A 19,517-nucleotide genomic window follows, 5' to 3' on the forward strand; every position below is an offset into this window, starting at 1 on the left:
TGCACCTCGGAGCTAGAAGGGGGCAAGATAATTTTTAATGTGTGTTAGGGATTAAATACGAGTGGGTATTAGCCATAGTCTAGCCCTAGGCCATAATGGTGATCTTTTTGGAGCCAGTAAGCTCAGGAGGTACCAGGAAAAAATAATTGTTTTAAAGGTCCATGAAGGAGCCCACCACCGCGGTCCTTATATCAGGATGAGTGGCATCACCGGTCGGCACCAGATAAAGAGCATGGCAGCTCCTGCTCCCGCTCGCTGTGTCTGTCCCTGTTACTCCTTTGTGTTAGTCGTTCTGTCTCCAATTTTCTATGTCTACCTGTTTCTTTCTGGGTGTACGCCTGTGTGTCTCCCATTGCCTACCCATCCCATCTCTTCCCCCTTCATTTTTCTCCCATGTGTTCCCGCCGTGTGCTTGCACTTTTTCCCCTCGTGATAGGCCACACCACTGCTGTGAGCTGCCAATTGGATGTGATGTGGACAAAGAGAAGCGTAATAGTGTCCCCCCGGCAAATAACTAAGCTTAAAGACGGTAGGTAAGCACTAAGTCTAATAGTAATCATTTGTTCAGAGTATTTCATTAGGAAACGTTTGTGGGGAGTCAGCTGAGTGCAAAGTTCAGTTTGCGCACTGAGCAGGTAATTAGGGTAGGAAAATCATGGTGCGCGGACAAGAACGAGCAAGGTCTTCCTGCTATGGAACTGTCCTTGGGCTAGTGTGAAAAACCTGCCTAAGGGCACCATGAACCAGCAAAGTATAGGAGCCAGACCGTTAGGGACAGGTATGACATCACTGAAGCAACATATGCTCTGTATAGATTTGTGCGCTCACCAACAGGAACAGTCATAACTGTCATACCAAGCTTTGCAGTTTCACCCTTTTGCCTACTTTCTAATATCAGTGGGATGACTGGTCTAGAATCTACCGAAATACACTACAAGTATTACAAGTGATCCGCTCCCAAAAGCAGAACCTGCATGTATGAAAGTGGAAGAGAGGATACAGCTGCGCGATTCAGCGGGTAACACACAATATGAAAATGGCTTCACAATAACGGTCAGTTCACAATGAGATGCATTTCCATTAATGAGAGTCTGGAACTGGCAAGGCCCATTACGAGACCAGTTCCACTACTTTCCTCTGTTAGCTTAGGCCCTGATTCAGACCCACTCGCGAGCAGCTGTCGCAAGTGGGTCGATGGTCTGTACTGCGCACGACGGAGGGAGCTCCGTCGTGCGCATGCGCATGACGCGACGAGCGAAGGACTTTCCTTCGCTCGTAGTATCTGATCAAAGGGGGCGTGCTGTCGATTGACAGCACGCCCCCTTTGGTGGGCGTGCCAGGGGCGTGCCTGCCAGACGGAGGCGTTCCCAAGGGAACGCCTACCGTCAGAAGCCGGCCCCACTGACATCACTAGTGATGTCAGTGGGAGTGATTTTGGCTCTGACAGAGCCAAAATCACTCTTGGCCTTGCGGTTGAGAAACTCAACCGCAGGCTTCTGCACGCAGTGGCAATGGTCAAGACCATCGCGACCATCATCCTGCACGCTCGTATATGCTGTGGGTGGTGACTCACAGCTATACGAGCGTCCAGGAGGACGCTCCATATTTATGGAGGTGGGCCCTGATTCAGAGCGAGCGCTCTGGTCAGAGCGTCCGGCTCTGAATCAGGGCCTTAGACTGTTCCAAGGTTCTTGATACTAGAAGTTACCTCTAAATCTAACTTTTGTTTCTTAGTCTCCTTGATAACCTCTCCCAGCATGACAGTGCCGCAGTGTGCCAAGTACTAACCCCACAAGCTGGCAACTATAAGCAGCTCACATCAGGAGGGCGCCTCGCTTTCTCTTCTGTCCTAGACCTGCCACTAGGTTCCTGCATTTTTGGGGCGCAGCATAATAGTATGTCGGGGATCCCCAGCTCTCATGGCCCCATTTGTGACTATCACTGCGCACTCAAATGATCAATTCCTACAGAGTGCTGTATTTTATGTCAGCAAGGAAAGATGTCGGCGGCCCCCAAACTGGTAATGTAGACAGACAGAATAGAGGGTGTGGGTCCAGGAGCCCCCGTCTAAGGAAAAAGAAGTGAAATGTCCGTCTCTCACCTGAGAGGGCTCTAACAATATGCTCCTTCTTCCACTCCCACGGCTGCTCGTACTCCTCCGCCGGCCTCTCGTCATTCTCCGGTCGTGTGCCATCGGCAGGCCGCTGCTTCTTCTCCTGCCCCTCTCCTTCTAGGTCCGTCTTGGGCGGCTCATAGGGCGTGTCGTACAGCTGGGGCGACTTTCCTAGTGGTTCCTGGCAGCCCGGTCTCTTGGCGTCTATCTTCACCTCGCATGGCGAGCCCAGTTCCAGCAGGAGAAGCTCAGTGATCAGCTGGTCTTTGGAGCCCCTGCGCCGGATCTCTGAAATGCACCAACAACGAGGGAGTAGTATTACAATAAGACGACTCATTTATGCATTTGTCGTAATACTGTACAACTAATATACTAATACAGCAGGAGGGGCCTGATACAGAGGGGTACAGTATTGTACAGCTGCAGGGAACAGTCTGTGTAATACTGTACAACTAATATACTAATACAGCAGGAGGGGCCTGATACAGAGGGGTACGGTATTGTACAGCTGCAGGGAAGTGTCTGTGTAATACTGTACAACTAATATACTAATACAGCAGGAGAGGCCTGATACAGAGGGGTACAGTATTGTACAGCTGCAGGGAAGAGTCTGTGTAATACTGTATAACTAATACACTAATACAGCAGGAGAGGGCTGATACAGAGAGGTACGGTATTGTACAGCTGCAGGGAAGAGTCTGTGTAATACTGTATAACTAATATACTAATACAGCAGGAGGGGCCTGATACAGAGGGGTACGGTATTGTACAGCTGCAGGGAAGAGTCTGTGTAATACTGTACAACTAATATACTAATACAGCAGGAGAGGCCTGATACAGAGGGGTACGGTATTGTACAGCTGCAGGGAAGCGTCTGTGTAATACTGTACAACTAATATACTAATACAGCAGGAGAGGCCTGATACAGAGGGGTACAGTATTGTACAGCTGCAGGGAAGAGTCTGTGTAATACTGTACAACTAATATACTAATACAGCAGGAGGGGCCTGATACAGAGGGGTACGGTATTGTACAGCTGCAGGGAAGAGTCTGTGTAATACTGTACAACTAATATACTAATACAGCAGGAGGGGTCTGATACAGAGGGGTACGGTATTGTACAGCTGCAGGGAAGAGTGTGTAATACTGTATAACTAATATACTAATACAGCAGGAGGGGCCTGATACAGAGGGGTACGGTATTGTACAGCTGCAGGGAAGAGTCTGTGTAATACTGTATAACTAATATACTAATACAGCAGGAGGGGCCTGATACAGAGGGGTACAGTATTGTACAGCTGCAGGGAAGAGTCTGTGTAATACTGTACAACTAATATACTAATACAGCAGGAGGGGCCTGATACAGAGGGGTACAGTATTGTACAGCTGCAGGGAAGAGTCTGTGTAATACTGTACAACTAATATACTAATACAGCAGGAGAGGCCTGATACAGAGGGGTACGGTATTGTACAGCTGCAGGGAAGAGTCTGTGTAATACTGTACAACTAATATACTAATACAGCAGGAGGGGCCTGATACAGAGAGGTACGGTATTGTACAGCTGCAGGGAAGAGTCTGTGTAATACTGTACAACTAATATACTAATATACTAATACAGCAGGAGGGGCCTGATACAGAGGGGTACGGTATTGTACAGCTGCAGGGAAGAGTCTGTGTAATACTGTACAACTAATATACTAATACAGCAGGAGAGGCCTGATACAGAGAGGTACAGTATTGTACAGCTGCAGGGAAGTGTCTGTGTAATACTGTACAACTAATATACTAATACAGCAGGAGGGGCCTGATACAGAGGGGTACGGTATTGTACAGCTGCAGGGAAGAGTCTGTGTAATACTGTACAACTAATATACTAATACAGCAGGAGAGGCCTGATACAGAGAGGTACAGTATTGTACAGCTGCAGGGAAGAGTCTGTGTAATACTGTACAACTAATATACTAATACAGCAGGAGAGGCCTGATACAGAGAGGTACAGTATTGTACAGCTGCAGGGAAGAGTCTGTGTAATACTGTACAACTAATATACTAATACAGCAGGAGAGGCCTGATACAGAGGGGTACGGTATTGTACAGCTGCAGGGAAGAGTCTGTGTAATACTGTATAACTAATATACTAATACAGCAGGAGGGGCCTGATACAGAGGGGTACAGTATTGTACAGCTGCAGGGAAGAGACTGTGTAATACTGTACAACTAATATACTAATACAGCAGGAGAGGCCTGATACAGAGGGGTACAGTATTGTACAGCTGCAGGGAAGAGTCTGTGTAATACTGTATAACTAATATACTAATACAGCAGGAGGGGCCTGATACAGAGGGGTACAGTATTGTACAGCTGCAGGGAAGAGACTGTGTAATACTGTACAACTAATATACTAATACAGCAGGAGAGGCCTGATACAGAGGGGTACGGTATTGTACAGCTGCAGGGAAGAGACTGTGTAATACTGTACAACTAATATACTAATACAGCAGGAGGGGCCTGATACAGAGGGGTACGGTATTGTACAGCTGCAGGGAAGAGTCTGTGTAATACTGTACAACTAATATACTAATACAGCAGGAGGGGCCTGATACAGAGGGGTACGGTATTGTACAGCTGCAGGGAAGTGTCTGTGTAATACTGTACAACTAATATACTAATACAGCAGGAGAGGCCTGATACAGAGGGGTACGGTATTGTACAGCTGCAGGGAAGAGTCTGTGTAATACTGTACAACTAATATACTAATACAGCAGGAGGGGCCTGATACAGAGGGGTACGGTATTGTACAGCTGCAGGGAAGAGTCTGTGTAATACTGTACAACTAATATACTAATACAGCAGGAGAGGGCTGATACAGAGGGGTACAGTATTGTACAGCTGCAGGGAAGAGTCTGTGTAATACTGTACAACTAATATACTAATACACTAATACAGCAGGAGAGGCCTGATACAGAGGGGTACGGTATTGTACAGCTGCAGGGAAGCGTCTGTGTAATACTGTACAACTAATATACTAATACAGCAGGAGGGGCCTGATACAGAGGGGTACGGTATTGTACAGCTGCAGGGAAGAGTCTGTGTAATACTGTACAACTAATATACTAATACAGCAGGAGGGGCCTGATACAGAGGGGTACGGTATTGTACAGCTGCAGGGAAGAGTCTGTGTAATACTGTACAACTAATATACTAATACAGCAGGAGGGGCCTGATACAGAGGGGTACAGTATTGTACAGCTGCAGGGAAGAGTCTGTGTAATACTGTATAACTAATATACTAATACAGCAGGAGAGGCCTGATACAGAGGGGTACGGTATTGTACAGCTGCAGGGAAGAGTCTGTGTAATACTGTATAACTAATATACTAATACAGCAGGAGAGGCCTGATACAGAGAGGTACGGTATTGTACAGCTGCAGGGAAGCGTCTGTGTAATACTGTATAACTAATATACTAATACAGCAGGAGGGGCCTGATACAGAGGGGTACGGTATTGTACAGCTGCAGGGAAGAGCCTGTGTAATACTGTACAACTAATATACTAATACAGCAGGAGAGGCCTGATACAGAGAGGTACAGTATTGTACAGCTGCAGGGAAGAGTCTGTGTAATACTGTACAACTAATACACTAATACAGCAGGAGAGGCCTGATACAGAGGGGTACAGTATTGTACAGCTGCAGGGAAGAGTCTGTGTAATACTGTACAACTAATATACTAATACAGCAGGAGGGGCCTGATACAGAGAGGTACGGTATTGTACAGCTGCAGGGAAGAGTCTGTGTAATACTGTACAACTAATATACTAATACAGCAGGAGGGGCCTGATACAGAGGGGTACGGTATTGTACAGCTGCAGGGAAGAGTCTGTGTAATACTGTACAACTAATATACTAATACAGCAGGAGAGGCCTGATACAGAGAGGTACGGTATTGTACAGGTGCAGGGAAGAGTCTGTGTAATACTGTATAACTAATATACTAATACAGCAGGAGGGGCCTGATACAGAGGGGTACAGTATTGTACAGGTGCAGGGAAGAGTCTGTGTAATACTGTACAACTAATATACTAATACAGCAGGAGGGGCCTGATACAGAGGGGTACGGTATTGTACAGCTGCAGGGAAGAGTCTGTGTAATACTGTATAACTAATATACTAATACAGCAGGAGGGGCCTGATACAGAGGGGTACAGTATTGTACAGCTGCAGGGAAGAGTCTGTGTAATACTGTATAACTAATATACTAATACAGCAGGAGGGGCCTGATACAGAGGGGTACGGTATTGTACAGCTGCAGGGAACAGTCTGTGTAATACTGTACAACTAATATACTAATACAGCAGGAGAGGCCTGATACAGAGAGGTACGGTATTGTACAGGTGCAGGGAAGAGTCTGTGTAATACTGTATAACTAATATACTAATACAGCAGGAGAGGGCTGATACAGAGGGGTACAGTATTGTACAGCTGCAGGGAAGAGTCTGTGTAATACTGTACAACTAATATACTAATACAGCAGGAGAGGCCTGATACAGAGGGGTACGGTATTGTACAGCTGCAGGGAAGAGTCTGTGTAATACTGTACAACTAATATACTAATACAGCAGGAGAGGCCTGATACAGAGGGGTACAGTATTGTACAGCTGCAGGGAAGAGTCTGTGTAATACTGTACAACTAATATACTAATACAGCAGGAGAGGCCTGATACAGAGGGGTACAGTATTGTACAGCTGCAGGGAAGAGTCTGTGTAATACTGTACAACTAATATACTAATACAGCAGGAGAGGCCTGATACAGAGAGGTACGGTATTGTACAGCTGCAGGGAAGAGTCTGTGTAATACTGTACAACTAATATACTAATACAGCAGGAGAGGGCTGATACAGAGGGGTACAGTATTGTACAGCTGCAGGGAAGAGTCTGTGTAATACTGTATAACTAATATACTAATACAGCAGGAGGGGCCTGATACAGAGGGGTACAGTATTGTACAGCTGCAGGGAAGAGTCTGTGTAATACTGTACAACTAATATACTAATACAGCAGGAGAGGCCTGATACAGAGGGGTACGGTATTGTACAGCTGCAGGGAAGAGTCTGTGTAATACTGTATAACTAATATACTAATACAGCAGGAGGGGCCTGATACAGAGGGGTACGGTATTGTACAGCTGCAGGGAAGAGTCTGTGTAATACTGTACAACTAATATACTAATACAGCAGGAGGGGCCTGATACAGAGGGGTACGGTATTGTACAGCTGCAGGGAAGAGTCTGTGTAATACTGTACAACTAATATACGAATACAGCAGGAGAGGCCTGATACAGAGGGGTACAGTATTGTACAGCTGCAGGGAAGAGTCTGTGTAATACTGTACAACTAATATACTAATACAGCAGGAGGGGCCTGATACAGAGGGGTACAGTATTGTACAGCTGCAGGGAAGCGTCTGTGTAATACTGTACAACTATTATACTAATACAGCAGGAGGGGCCTGATACAGAGGGGTACAGTATTGTACAGCTGCAGGGAAGAGTCTGTGTAATACTGTACAACTAATATACTAATACAGCAGGAGAGGCCTGATACAGAGGGGTACGGTATTGTACAGCTGCAGGGAAGAGTCTGTGTAATACTGTATAACTAATATACTAATACAGCAGGAGGGGCCTGATACAGAGAGGTACGGTATTGTACAGCTGCAGGGAAGAGTCTGTGTAATACTGTACAACTAATATACTAATACAGCAGGAGGGGCCTGATACAGAGGGGTACAGTATTGTACAGCTGCAGGGAAGTGTCTGTGTAATACTGTACAACTAATATACTAATACAGCAGGAGGGGCCTGATACAGAGGGGTACGGTATTGTACAGCTGCAGGGAAGAGTCTGTGTAATACTGTACAACTAATATACTAATACAGCAGGAGGGGCCTGATACAGAGGGGTACAGTATTGTACAGCTGCAGGGAAGTGTGTGTGTAATACTGTACAACTAATATACTAATACAGCAGGAGGGGCCTGATACAGAGGGGTACAGTATTGTACAGCTGCAGGGAAGAGTGTGTGTAATACTGTATAACTAATATACTAATACAGCAGGAGAGGCCTGATACAGAGGGGTACGGTATTGTACAGCTGCAGGGAAGTGTGTGTGTAATACTGTACAACTAATATACTAATACAGCAGGAGGGGCCTGATACAGAGGGGTACGGTATTGTACAGCTGCAGGGAAGAGTCTGTGTAATACTGTACAACTAATATACTAATACAGCAGGAGAGGCCTGATACAGAGGGGTACAGTATTGTACAGCTGCAGGGAAGTGTCTGTGTAATACTGTACAACTAATATACGAATACAGCAGGAGAGGCCTGATACAGAGAGGTACGGTATTGTACAGCTGCAGGGAAGAGTCTGTGTAATACTGTACAACTAATATACTAATACAGCAGGAGGGGCCTGATACAGAGGGGTACAGTATTGTACAGCTGCAGGGAAGTGTCTGTGTAATACTGTACAACTAATATACTAATACAGCAGGAGAGGCCTGATACAGAGGGGTACGGTATTGTACAGCTGCAGGGAAGAGTCTGTGTAATACTGTACAACTAATATACTAATACAGCAGGAGAGGCCTGATACAGAGAGGTACAGTATTGTACAGCTGCAGGGAAGTGTCTGTGTAATACTGTACAACTAATATACTAATACAGCAGGAGGGGCCTGATAGAGAGGTACAGCATTGTACAGCTGCAGGGAAGTGTCTGTGTAATACTGTACAACTAATACACTAATACAGCAGGAGGGGCCTGATACAGAGGGGTACAGTATTGTACAGCTGCAGGGAAGTGTCTGTGTAATACTGTATAACTAATATACTAATACAGCAGGAGAGGCCTGATACAGAGGGGTACGGTATTGTACAGCTGCAGGGAAGAGTCTGTGTAATACTGTACAACTAATATACTAATACAGCAGGAGAGGCCTGATACAGAGGGGTACAGTATTGTACAGCTGCAGGGAAGAGTCTGTGTAATACTGTACAACTAATATACTAATACAGCAGGAGAGGCCTGATACAGAGAGGTACAGTATTGTACAGCTGCAGGGAAGTGTCTGTGTAATACTGTACAACTAATATACTAATACAGCAGGAGGGGCCTGATACAGAGGGGTACAGTATTGTACAGCTGCAGGGAAGAGTCTGTGTAATACTGTACAACTAATATACTAATACAGCAGGAGAGGCCTGATACAGAGGGGTACAGTATTGTACAGCTGCAGGGAAGTGTCTGTGTAATACTGTATAACTAATATACTAATACAGCAGGAGAGGCCTGATACAGAGGGGTACAGTATTGTACAGCTGCAGGGAAGAGTCTGTGTAATACTGTATAACTAATATACTAATACAGCAGGAGGGGCCTGATACAGAGAGGTACAGTATTGTACAGCTGCAGGGAAGAGTCTGTGTAATACTGTATAACTAATATACTAATACAGCAGGAGAGGCCTGATACAGAGGGGTACGGTATTGTACAGCTGCAGGGAAGAGTCTGTGTAATACTGTACAACTAATATACTAATACAGCAGGAGAGGCCTGATACAGAGGGGTACAGTATTGTACAGCTGCAGGGAAGAGACTGTGTAATACTGTACAACTAATATACTAATACAGCAGGAGAGGCCTGATACAGAGGGGTACAGTATTGTACAGCTGCAGGGAAGTGTCTGTGTAATACTGTACAACTAATATACTAATACAGCAGGAGGGGCCTGATACAGAGGGGTACAGTATTGTACAGCTGCAGGGAAGAGTCTGTGTAATACTGTATAACTAATATACTAATACAGCAGGAGAGGCCTGATACAGAGGGGTACGGTATTGTACAGCTGCAGGGAAGAGTGTGTAATACTGTATAACTAATATACTAATACAGCAGGAGGGGCCTGATACAGAGAGGTACAGTATTGTACAGCTGCAGGGAAGAGTCTGTGTAATACTGTACAACTAATATACTAATACAGCAGGAGGGGTCTGATACAGAGGGGTACGGTATTGTACAGCTGCAGGGAAGAGTGTGTAATACTGTATAACTAATATACTAATACAGCAGGAGGGGCCTGATACAGAGAGGTACAGTATTGTACAGCTGCAGGGAAGTGTCTGTGTAATACTGTATAACTAATATACTAATACAGCAGGAGAGGCCTGATACAGAGGGGTACAGTATTGTACAGCTGCAGGGAAGCGTCTGTGTAATACTGTACAACTAATATACTAATACAGCAGGAGGGGCCTGATACAGAGGGGTACGGTATTGTACAGCTGCAGGGAAGAGTCTGTGTAATACTGTACAACTAATATACTAATACAGCAGGAGAGGCCTGATACAGAGGGGTACGGTATTGTACAGCTGCAGGGAAGCGTCTGTGTAATACTGTATAACTAATATACTAATACAGCAGGAGGGGCCTGATACAGAGGGGTACGGTATTGTACAGCTGCAGGGAAGAGTCTGTGTAATACTGTATAACTAATATACTAATACAGCAGGAGAGGCCTGATACAGAGAGGTACGGTATTGTACAGCTGCAGGGAAGCGTCTGTGTAATACTGTATAACTAATATACTAATACAGCAGGAGGGGCCTGATACAGAGGGGTACAGTATTGTACAGCTGCAGGGAAGCGTCTGTGTAATACTGTATAACTAATATACTAATACAGCAGGAGGGGCCTGATACAGAGGGGTACAGTATTGTACAGCTGCAGGGAAGAGTCTGTGTAATACTGTACAACTAATATACTAATACAGCAGGAGAGGGCTGATACAGAGAGGTACAGTATTGTACAGCTGCAGGGAAGAGTGTGTGTAATACTGTACAACTAATATACTAATACAGCAGGAGAGGCCTGATACAGAGGGGTACGGTATTGTACAGCTGCAGGGAAGCGTCTGTGTAATACTGTACAACTAATATACTAATACAGCAGGAGAGGGCTGATACAGAGAGGTACAGTATTGTACAGCTGCAGGGAAGAGTGTGTGTAATACTGTACAACTAATATACTAATACAGCAGGAGAGGCCTGATACAGAGAGGTACAGTATTGTACAGCTGCAGGGAAGAGTGTGTGTAATACTGTACAACTAATATACTAATACAGCAGGAGAGGCCTGATACAGAGGGGTACAGTATTGTACAGCTGCAGGGAAGAGTCTGTGTAATACTGTACAACTAATATACTAATACAGCAGGAGAGGCCTGATACAGAGGGGTACGGTATTGTACAGCTGCAGGGAAGCGTCTGTGTAATACTGTACAACTAATATACTAATACAGCAGGAGAGGCCTGATACAGAGGGGTACAGTATTGTACAGCTGCAGGGAAGCGTCTGTGTAATACTGTACAACTAATATACTAATACACTAATACAGCAGGAGAGGCCTGATACAGAGGGGTACAGTATTGTACAGCTGCAGGGAAGAGTCTGTGTAATACTGTACAACTAATATACTAATACAGCAGGAGAGGCCTGATACAGAGAGGTACGGTATTGTACAGCTGCAGGGAAGAGACTGTGTAATACTGTACAACTAATATACTAATACAGCAGGAGGGGCCTGATACAGAGAGGTACGGTATTGTACAGCTGCAGGGAAGAGTCTGTGTAATACTGTACAACTAATATACTAATACAGCAGGAGAGGCCTGATACAGAGGGGTACAGTATTGTACAGCTGCAGGGAAGAGTCTGTGTAATACTGTACAACTAATATACTAATACAGCAGGAGGGGCCTGATACAGAGAGGTACAGTATTGTACAGCTGCAGGGAAGAGTCTGTGTAATACTGTACAACTAATATACTAATACAGCAGGAGGGGCCTGATACAGAGGGGTACGGTATTGTACAGCTGCAGGGAAGAGTCTGTGTAATACTGTATAACTAATATACTAATACAGCAGGAGAGGCCTGATACAGAGGGGTACGGTATTGTACAGCTGCAGGGAAGAGTCTGTGTAATACTGTACAACTAATATACTAATACAGCAGGAGAGGCCTGATACAGAGGGGTACAGTATTGTACAGCTGCAGGGAAGAGTCTGTGTAATACTGTACAACTAATATACTAATACAGCAGGAGGGGCCTGATACAGAGGGGTACAGTATTGTACAGCTGCAGGGAAGAGTCTGTGTAATACTGTATAACTAATATACTAATACAGCAGGAGGGGCCTGATACAGAGGGGTACAGTATTGTACAGCTGCAGGGAAGCGTCTGTGTAATACTGTATAACTAATATACTAATACAGCAGGAGGGGCCTGATACAGAGGGGTACAGTATTGTACAGCTGCAGGGAAGAGACTGTGTAATACTGTATAACTAATATACTAATACAGCAGGAGAGGCCTGATACAGAGGGGTACAGTATTGTACAGCTGCAGGGAAGAGTCTGTGTAATACTGTACAACTAATACACTAATACAGCAGGAGAGGCCTGATACAGAGGGGTACAGTATTGTACAGCTGCAGGGAAGAGACTGTGTAATACTGTACAACTAATACACTAATACAGCAGGAGAGGCCTGATACAGAGGGGTACGGTATTGTACAGCTGCAGGGAAGAGTCTGTGTAATACTGTACAACTAATACACTAATACAGCAGGAGAGGCCTGATACAGAGGGGTACAGTATTGTACAGCTGCAGGGAAGAGTCTGTGTAATACTGTACAACTAATATACTAATACAGCAGGAGGGGCCTGATACAGAGAGGTACAGTATTGTACAGCTGCAGGGAAGAGTGTGTAATACTGTACAACTAATATACTAATACAGCAGGAGAGGCCTGATACAGAGAGGTACGGTATTGTACAGCTGCAGGGAAGAGTGTGTGTAATACTGTACAACTAATATACTAATACAGCAGGAGAGGCCTGATACAGAGGGGTACGGTATTGTACAGCTGCAGGGAAGAGTCTGTGTAATACTGTATAACTAATATACTAATACAGCAGGAGGGGCCTGATACAGAGGGGTACGGTATTGTACAGCTGCAGGGAAGAGACTGTGTAATACTGTACAACTAATATACTAATACAGCAGGAGGGGCCTGATACAGAGGGGTACAGTATTGTACAGCTGCAGGGAAGAGTCTGTGTAATACTGTACAACTAATATACTAATACAGCAGGAGGGGCCTGATACAGAGGGGTACGGTATTGTACAGCTGCAGGGAAGAGTCTGTGTAATACTGTACAACTAATATACTAATACAGCAGGAGAGGCCTGATACAGAGGGGTACGGTATTGTACAGCTGCAGGGAAGAGTCTGTGTAATACGGTACAACTAATATACTAATACAGCAGGAGAGGCCTGATACAGAGGGGTACGGTATTGTACAGCTGCAGGGAAGAGTCTGTGTAATACTGTATAACTAAAATACTAATACAGCAGGAGGGGCCTGATACAGAGGGGTACGGTATTGTACAGCTGCAGGGAAGTGTCTGTGTAATACTGTATAACTAATATACTAATACAGCAGGAGAGGCCTGATACAGAGAGGTACGGTATTGTACAGCTGCAGGGAAGACTCTGTGTAATACTGTACAACTAATATACTAATACAGCAGGAGGGGCCTGATACAGAGGGGTACAGTATTGTACAGCTGCAGGGAAGAGTCTGTGTAATACTGTACAACTAATATACTAATACAGCAGGAGAGGCCTGATACAGAGAGGTACGGTATTGTATAGCTGCAGGGAAGAGTCTGTGTAATACTGTACAACTAATATACTAATACAGCAGGAGAGGCCTGATACAGAGAGGTACAGTATTGTACAGCTGCAGGGAAGAGACTGTGTAATACTGTATAACTAATATACTAATACAGCAGGAGAGGCCTGATACAGAGGGGTACAGTATTGTATAGCTGCAGGGAAGAGTCTGTGTAATACTGTACAACTAATATACTAATACAGCAGGAGAGGCCTGATACAGAGAGGTACAGTATTGTACAGCTGCAGGGAAGTGTCTGTGTAATACTGTACAACTAATATACTAATACAGCAGGAGAGGCCTGATACAGAGGGGTACGGTATTGTACAGCTGCAGGGAAGAGTCTGTGTAATACTGTATAACTAATATACTAATACAGCAGGAGGGGCCTGATACAGAGAGGTACGGTATTGTACAGCTGCAGGGAAGTGTCTGTGTAATACTGTACAACTAATATACTAATACAGCAGGAGAGGCCTGATACAGAGGGGTACGGTATTGTACAGCTGCAGGGAAGAGTCTGTGTAATACTGTATAACTAATATACTAATACAGCAGGAGAGGCCTGATACAGAGAGGTACAGTATTGTACAGCTGCAGGGAAGTGTCTGTGTAATACTGTACAACTAATATACTAATACAGCAGGAGGGGCCTGATACAGAGAGGTACAGTATTGTACAGCTGCAGGGAAGTGTCTGTGTAATACTGTACAACTAATATACTAATACAGCAGGAGAGGCCTGATACAGAGGGGTACGGTATTGTACAGCTGCAGGGAAGCGTCTGTGTAATACTGTATAACTAATATACTAATACAGCAGGAGGGGCCTGATACAGAGGGGTACAGTATTGTACAGCTGCAGGGAAGTGTCTGTGTAATACTGTATAACTAATATACTAATACAGCAGGAGAGGCCTGATACAGAGGGGTACGGTATTGTACAGCTGCAGGGAAGTGTCTGTGTAATACTGTACAACTAATATACTAATACAGCAGGAGAGGCCTGATACAGAGGGGTACAGTATTGTACAGCTGCAGGGAAGAGTGTGTAATACTGTATAACTAATATACTAATACAGCAGGAGAGGCCTGATACAGAGAGGTACGGTATTGTACAGCTGCAGGGAAGAGTCTGTGTAATACTGTACAACTAATATACTAATACAGCAGGAGGGGCCTGATACAGAGGGGTACGGTATTGTACAGCTGCAGGGAAGTGTCTGTGTAATACTGTATAACTAATATACTAATACAGCAGGAGAGGCCTGATACAGAGGGGTACAGTATTGTACAGCTGCAGGGAAGTGTCTGTGTAATACTGTATAACTAATATACTAATACAGCAGGAGAGGCCTGATACAGAGGGGTACGGTATTGTACAGCTGCAGGGAAGTGTCTGTGTAATACTGTACAACTAATATACTAATACAGCAGGAGAGGCCTGATACAGAGGGGTACAGTATTGTACAGCTGCAGGGAAGAGTCTGTGTAATACTGTATAACTAATATACTAATACAGCAGGAGAGGCCTGATACAGAGAGGTACAGTATTGTACAGCTGCAGGGAAGAGTCTGTGTAATACTGTACAACTAATATACTAATACAGCAGGAGAGGCCTGATACAGAGGGGTACAGTATTGTACAGCTGCAGGGAAGACTCTGTGTAATACTGTATAACTAATATACTAATATACTAATACAGCAGGAGAGGCCTGATACAGAGGGGTACAGTATTGTACAGCTGCAGGGAAGCGTCTGTGTAATACTGTACAACTAATATACTAATACAGCAGGAGGGGCCTGATACAGAGGGGTACAGTATTGTACAGCTGCAGGGAAGTGTCTGTGTAATACTGTATAACTAATATACTAATACAGCAGGAGGGGCCTGATACAGAGGGGTACAGTATTGTACAGCTGCAGGGAAGCGTCTGTGTAATACTGTACAACTAATATACTAATACACTAATACAGCAGGAGGGGCCTGATACAGAGGGGTACAGTATTGTACAGCTGCAGGGAAGTGTCTGTGTAATACTGTATAACTAATATACTAATACAGCAGGAGGGGCCTGATACAGAGAGGTACAGTATTGTACAGCTGCAGGGAAGCGTCTGTGTAATACTGTACAACTAATATACTAATACACTAATACAGCAGGAGGTGCCTGATACAGAGGGGTACAGTATTGTACAGCTGCAGGGAAGTGTCTGTGTAATACTGTATAACTAATATACTAATACAGCAGGAGGGGCCTGATACAGAGGGGTACAGTATTGTACAGCTGCAGGGAAGCGTCTGTGTAATACTGTATAACTAATATACTAATACAGCAGGAGGGGCCTGATACAGAGGGGTACAGTATTGTACAGCTGCAGGGAAGAGACTGTGTAATACTGTATAACTAATATACTAATACAGCAGGAGGGGCCTGATACAGAGGGGTACAGTATTGTACAGCTGCAGGGAAGAGACTGTGTAATACTGTATAACTAATATACTAATACAGCAGGAGGGGCCTGATACAGAGGGGTACAGTATTGTACAGCTGCAGGGAAGAGTCTGTGTAATACTGTACAACTAATATACTAATACAGCAGGAGGGGCCTGATACAGAGGGGTACAGTATTGTACAGCTGCAGGGAAGTGTCTGTGTAATACTGTATAACTAATATACTAATACAGCAGGAGGGGCCTGATACAGAGGGGTACAGTATTGTACAGCTGCAGGGAAGTGTCTGTGTAATACTGTACAACTAATATACTAATACAGCAGGAGGGGCCTGATACAGAGGGGTACAGTATTGTACAGCTGCAGGGAAGTGTCTGTGTAATACTGTATAACTAATATACTAATACAGCAGGAGGGGCCTGATACAGAGGGGTACAGTATTGTACAGCTGCAGGGAAGCGTCTGTGTAATACTGTATAACTAATATACTAATACAGCAGGAGGGGCCTGATACAGAGGGGTACAGTATTGTACAGCTGCAGGGAAGAGACTGTGTAATACTGTATAACTAATATACTAATACAGCAGGAGAGGCCTGATACAGAGGGGTACAGTATTGTACAGCTGCAGGGAAGAGTCTGTGTAATACTGTACAACTAATACACTAATACAGCAGGAGAGGCCTGATACAGAGGGGTACAGTATTGTACAGCTGCAGGGAAGAGTCTGTGTAATACTGTACAACTAATACACTAATACAGCAGGAGAGGCCTGATACAGAGGGGTACAGTATTGTACAGCTGCAGGGAAGAGTCTGTGTAATACTGTACAACTAATATACTAATACAGCAGGAGGGGCCTGATACAGAGAGGTACAGTATTGTACAGCTGCAGGGAAGAGACTGTGTAATACTGTATAACTAATATACTAATACAGCAGGAGAGGCCTGATACAGAGGGGTACAGTATTGTACAGCTGCAGGGAAGAGTCTGTGTAATACTGTACAACTAATATACTAATACAGCAGGAGAGGCCTGATACAGAGGGGTACAGTATTGTACAGCTGCAGGGAAGAGTCTGTGTAATACTGTACAACTAATATACTAATACAGCAGGAGAGGCCTGATACAGAGGGGTACAGTATTGTACAGCTGCAGGGAAGTGTCTGTGTAATACTGTATAACTAATATACTAATACAGCAGGAGGGGCCTGATACAGAGGGGTACGGTATTGTACAGCTGCAGGGAAGAGTGTGTAATACTGTACAACTAATATACTAATACAGCAGGAGGGGCCTGATACAGAGGGGTACGGTATTGTACAGCTGCAGGGAAGTGTCTGTGTAATACTGTATAACTAATATACTAATACAGCAGGAGGGGCCTGATACAGAGGGGTACAGTATTGTACAGGTGCAGGGAAGAGTCTGTGTAATACTGTATAACTAATATACTAATACAGCAGGAGAGGCCTGATACAGAGAGGTACGGTATTGTACAGCTGCAGGGAAGAGTCTGTGTAATACTGTACAACTAATATACTAATACAGCAGGAGAGGCCTGATACAGAGGGGTACGGTATTGTACAGCTGCAGGGAAGAGTGTGTGTAATACTGTACAACTAATATACTAATACAGCAGGAGAGGCCTGATACAGAGAGGTACGGTATTGTACAGCTGCAGGGAAGAGTGTGTGTAATACTGTACAACTAATATACTAATACAGCAGGAGAGGCCTGATACAGAGAGGTACGGTATTGTACAGCTGCAGGGAAGAGTCTGTGTAATACTGTATAACTAATATACTAATACAGCAGGAGAGGCCTGATACAGAGGGGTACAGTATTGTACAGCTGCAGGGAAGAGTCTGTGTAATACTGTATAACTAATATACTAATACAGCAGGAGGGGCCTGATACAGAGGGGTACGGTATTGTACAGCTGCAGGGAAGAGTGTGTGTAATACTGTACAACTAATATACTAATACAGCAGGAGAGGCCTGATACAGAGGGGTACAGTATTGTACAGCTGCAGGGAAGAGTGTGTAATACTGTACAACTAATATACTAATACAGCAGGAGGGGCCTGATACAGAGAGGTACGGTATTGTACAGCTGCAGGGAAGAGTCTGTGTAATACTGTATAACTAATATACTAATACAGCAGGAGGGGCCTGATACAGAGGGGTACGGTATTGTACAGCTGCAGGGAAGAGTCTGTGTAATACTGTACAACTAATATACTAATACAGCAGGAGGGGCCTGATACAGAGGGGTACGGTATTGTACAGCTGCAGGGAAGCGTCTGTGTAATACTGTATAACTAATATACTAATACAGCAGGAGAGGCCTGATACAGAGAGGTACGGTATTGTACAGCTGCAGGGAAGAGTCTGTGTAATACTGTACAACTAATATACTAATACAGCAGGAGAGGCCTGATACAGAGGGGTACAGTATTGTACAGCTGCAGGGAAGAGTCTGTGTAATACTGTACAACTAATATACTAATACAGCAGGAGGGGCCTGATACAGAGGGGTACGGTATTGTACAGCTGCAGGGAAGAGTCTGTGTAATACTGTACAACTAATATACTAATACAGCAGGAGAGGCCTGATACAGAGGGGTACGGTATTGTACAGCTGCAGGGAAGAGTCTGTGTAATACTGTATAACTAATATACTAATACAGCAGGAGGGGCCTGATACAGAGGGGTACGGTATTGTACAGCTGCAGGGAAGAGTCTGTGTAATACTGTATAACTAATATACTAATACAGCAGGAGAGGCCTGATACAGAGAGGTACGGTATTGTACAGCTGCAGGGAAGAGTCTGTGTAATACTGTATAACTAATATACTAATACAGCAGGAGAGGCCTGATACAGAGGGGTACGGTATTGTACAGCTGCAGGGAAGAGTGTGTAATACTGTACAACTAATACACTAATACAGCAGGAGAGGCCTGATACAGAGGGGTACAGTATTGTACAGCTGCAGGGAAGTGTCTGTGTAATACTGTACAACTAATATACTAATACAGCAGGAGGGGCCTGATACAGAGGGGTACAGTATTGTACAGCTGCAGGGAAGTGTCTGTGTAATACTGTATAACTAATATACTAATACAGCAGGAGAGG

At 44.6% G+C, this 19,517-nt stretch overlaps 1 protein-coding gene across 1 annotated transcript in view; it reads right to left on the bottom strand.

The window, feature by feature from the left end:
- SHE (Src homology 2 domain containing E) overlaps nucleotides 1–19,517 on the bottom strand; it is a 54,948-nt gene that overhangs the window by 13,928 nt on the left and 21,503 nt on the right. Inside the window, exon 3 of the mRNA XM_088467685.1 lies at nucleotides 2,102–2,401. Coding sequence (XP_088323811.1) covers nucleotides 2,102–2,401 — 300 coding nt within the window. The remainder of the gene's footprint in view (nucleotides 1–2,101; nucleotides 2,402–19,517) is intronic.

This window comes from Taudactylus pleione, unplaced genomic scaffold (assembly GCF_031769625.1).
Source record: "Taudactylus pleione unplaced genomic scaffold, aTauple2 ptg000073l, whole genome shotgun sequence".
NCBI lineage: Eukaryota > Metazoa > Chordata > Amphibia > Anura > Myobatrachidae > Taudactylus > Taudactylus pleione.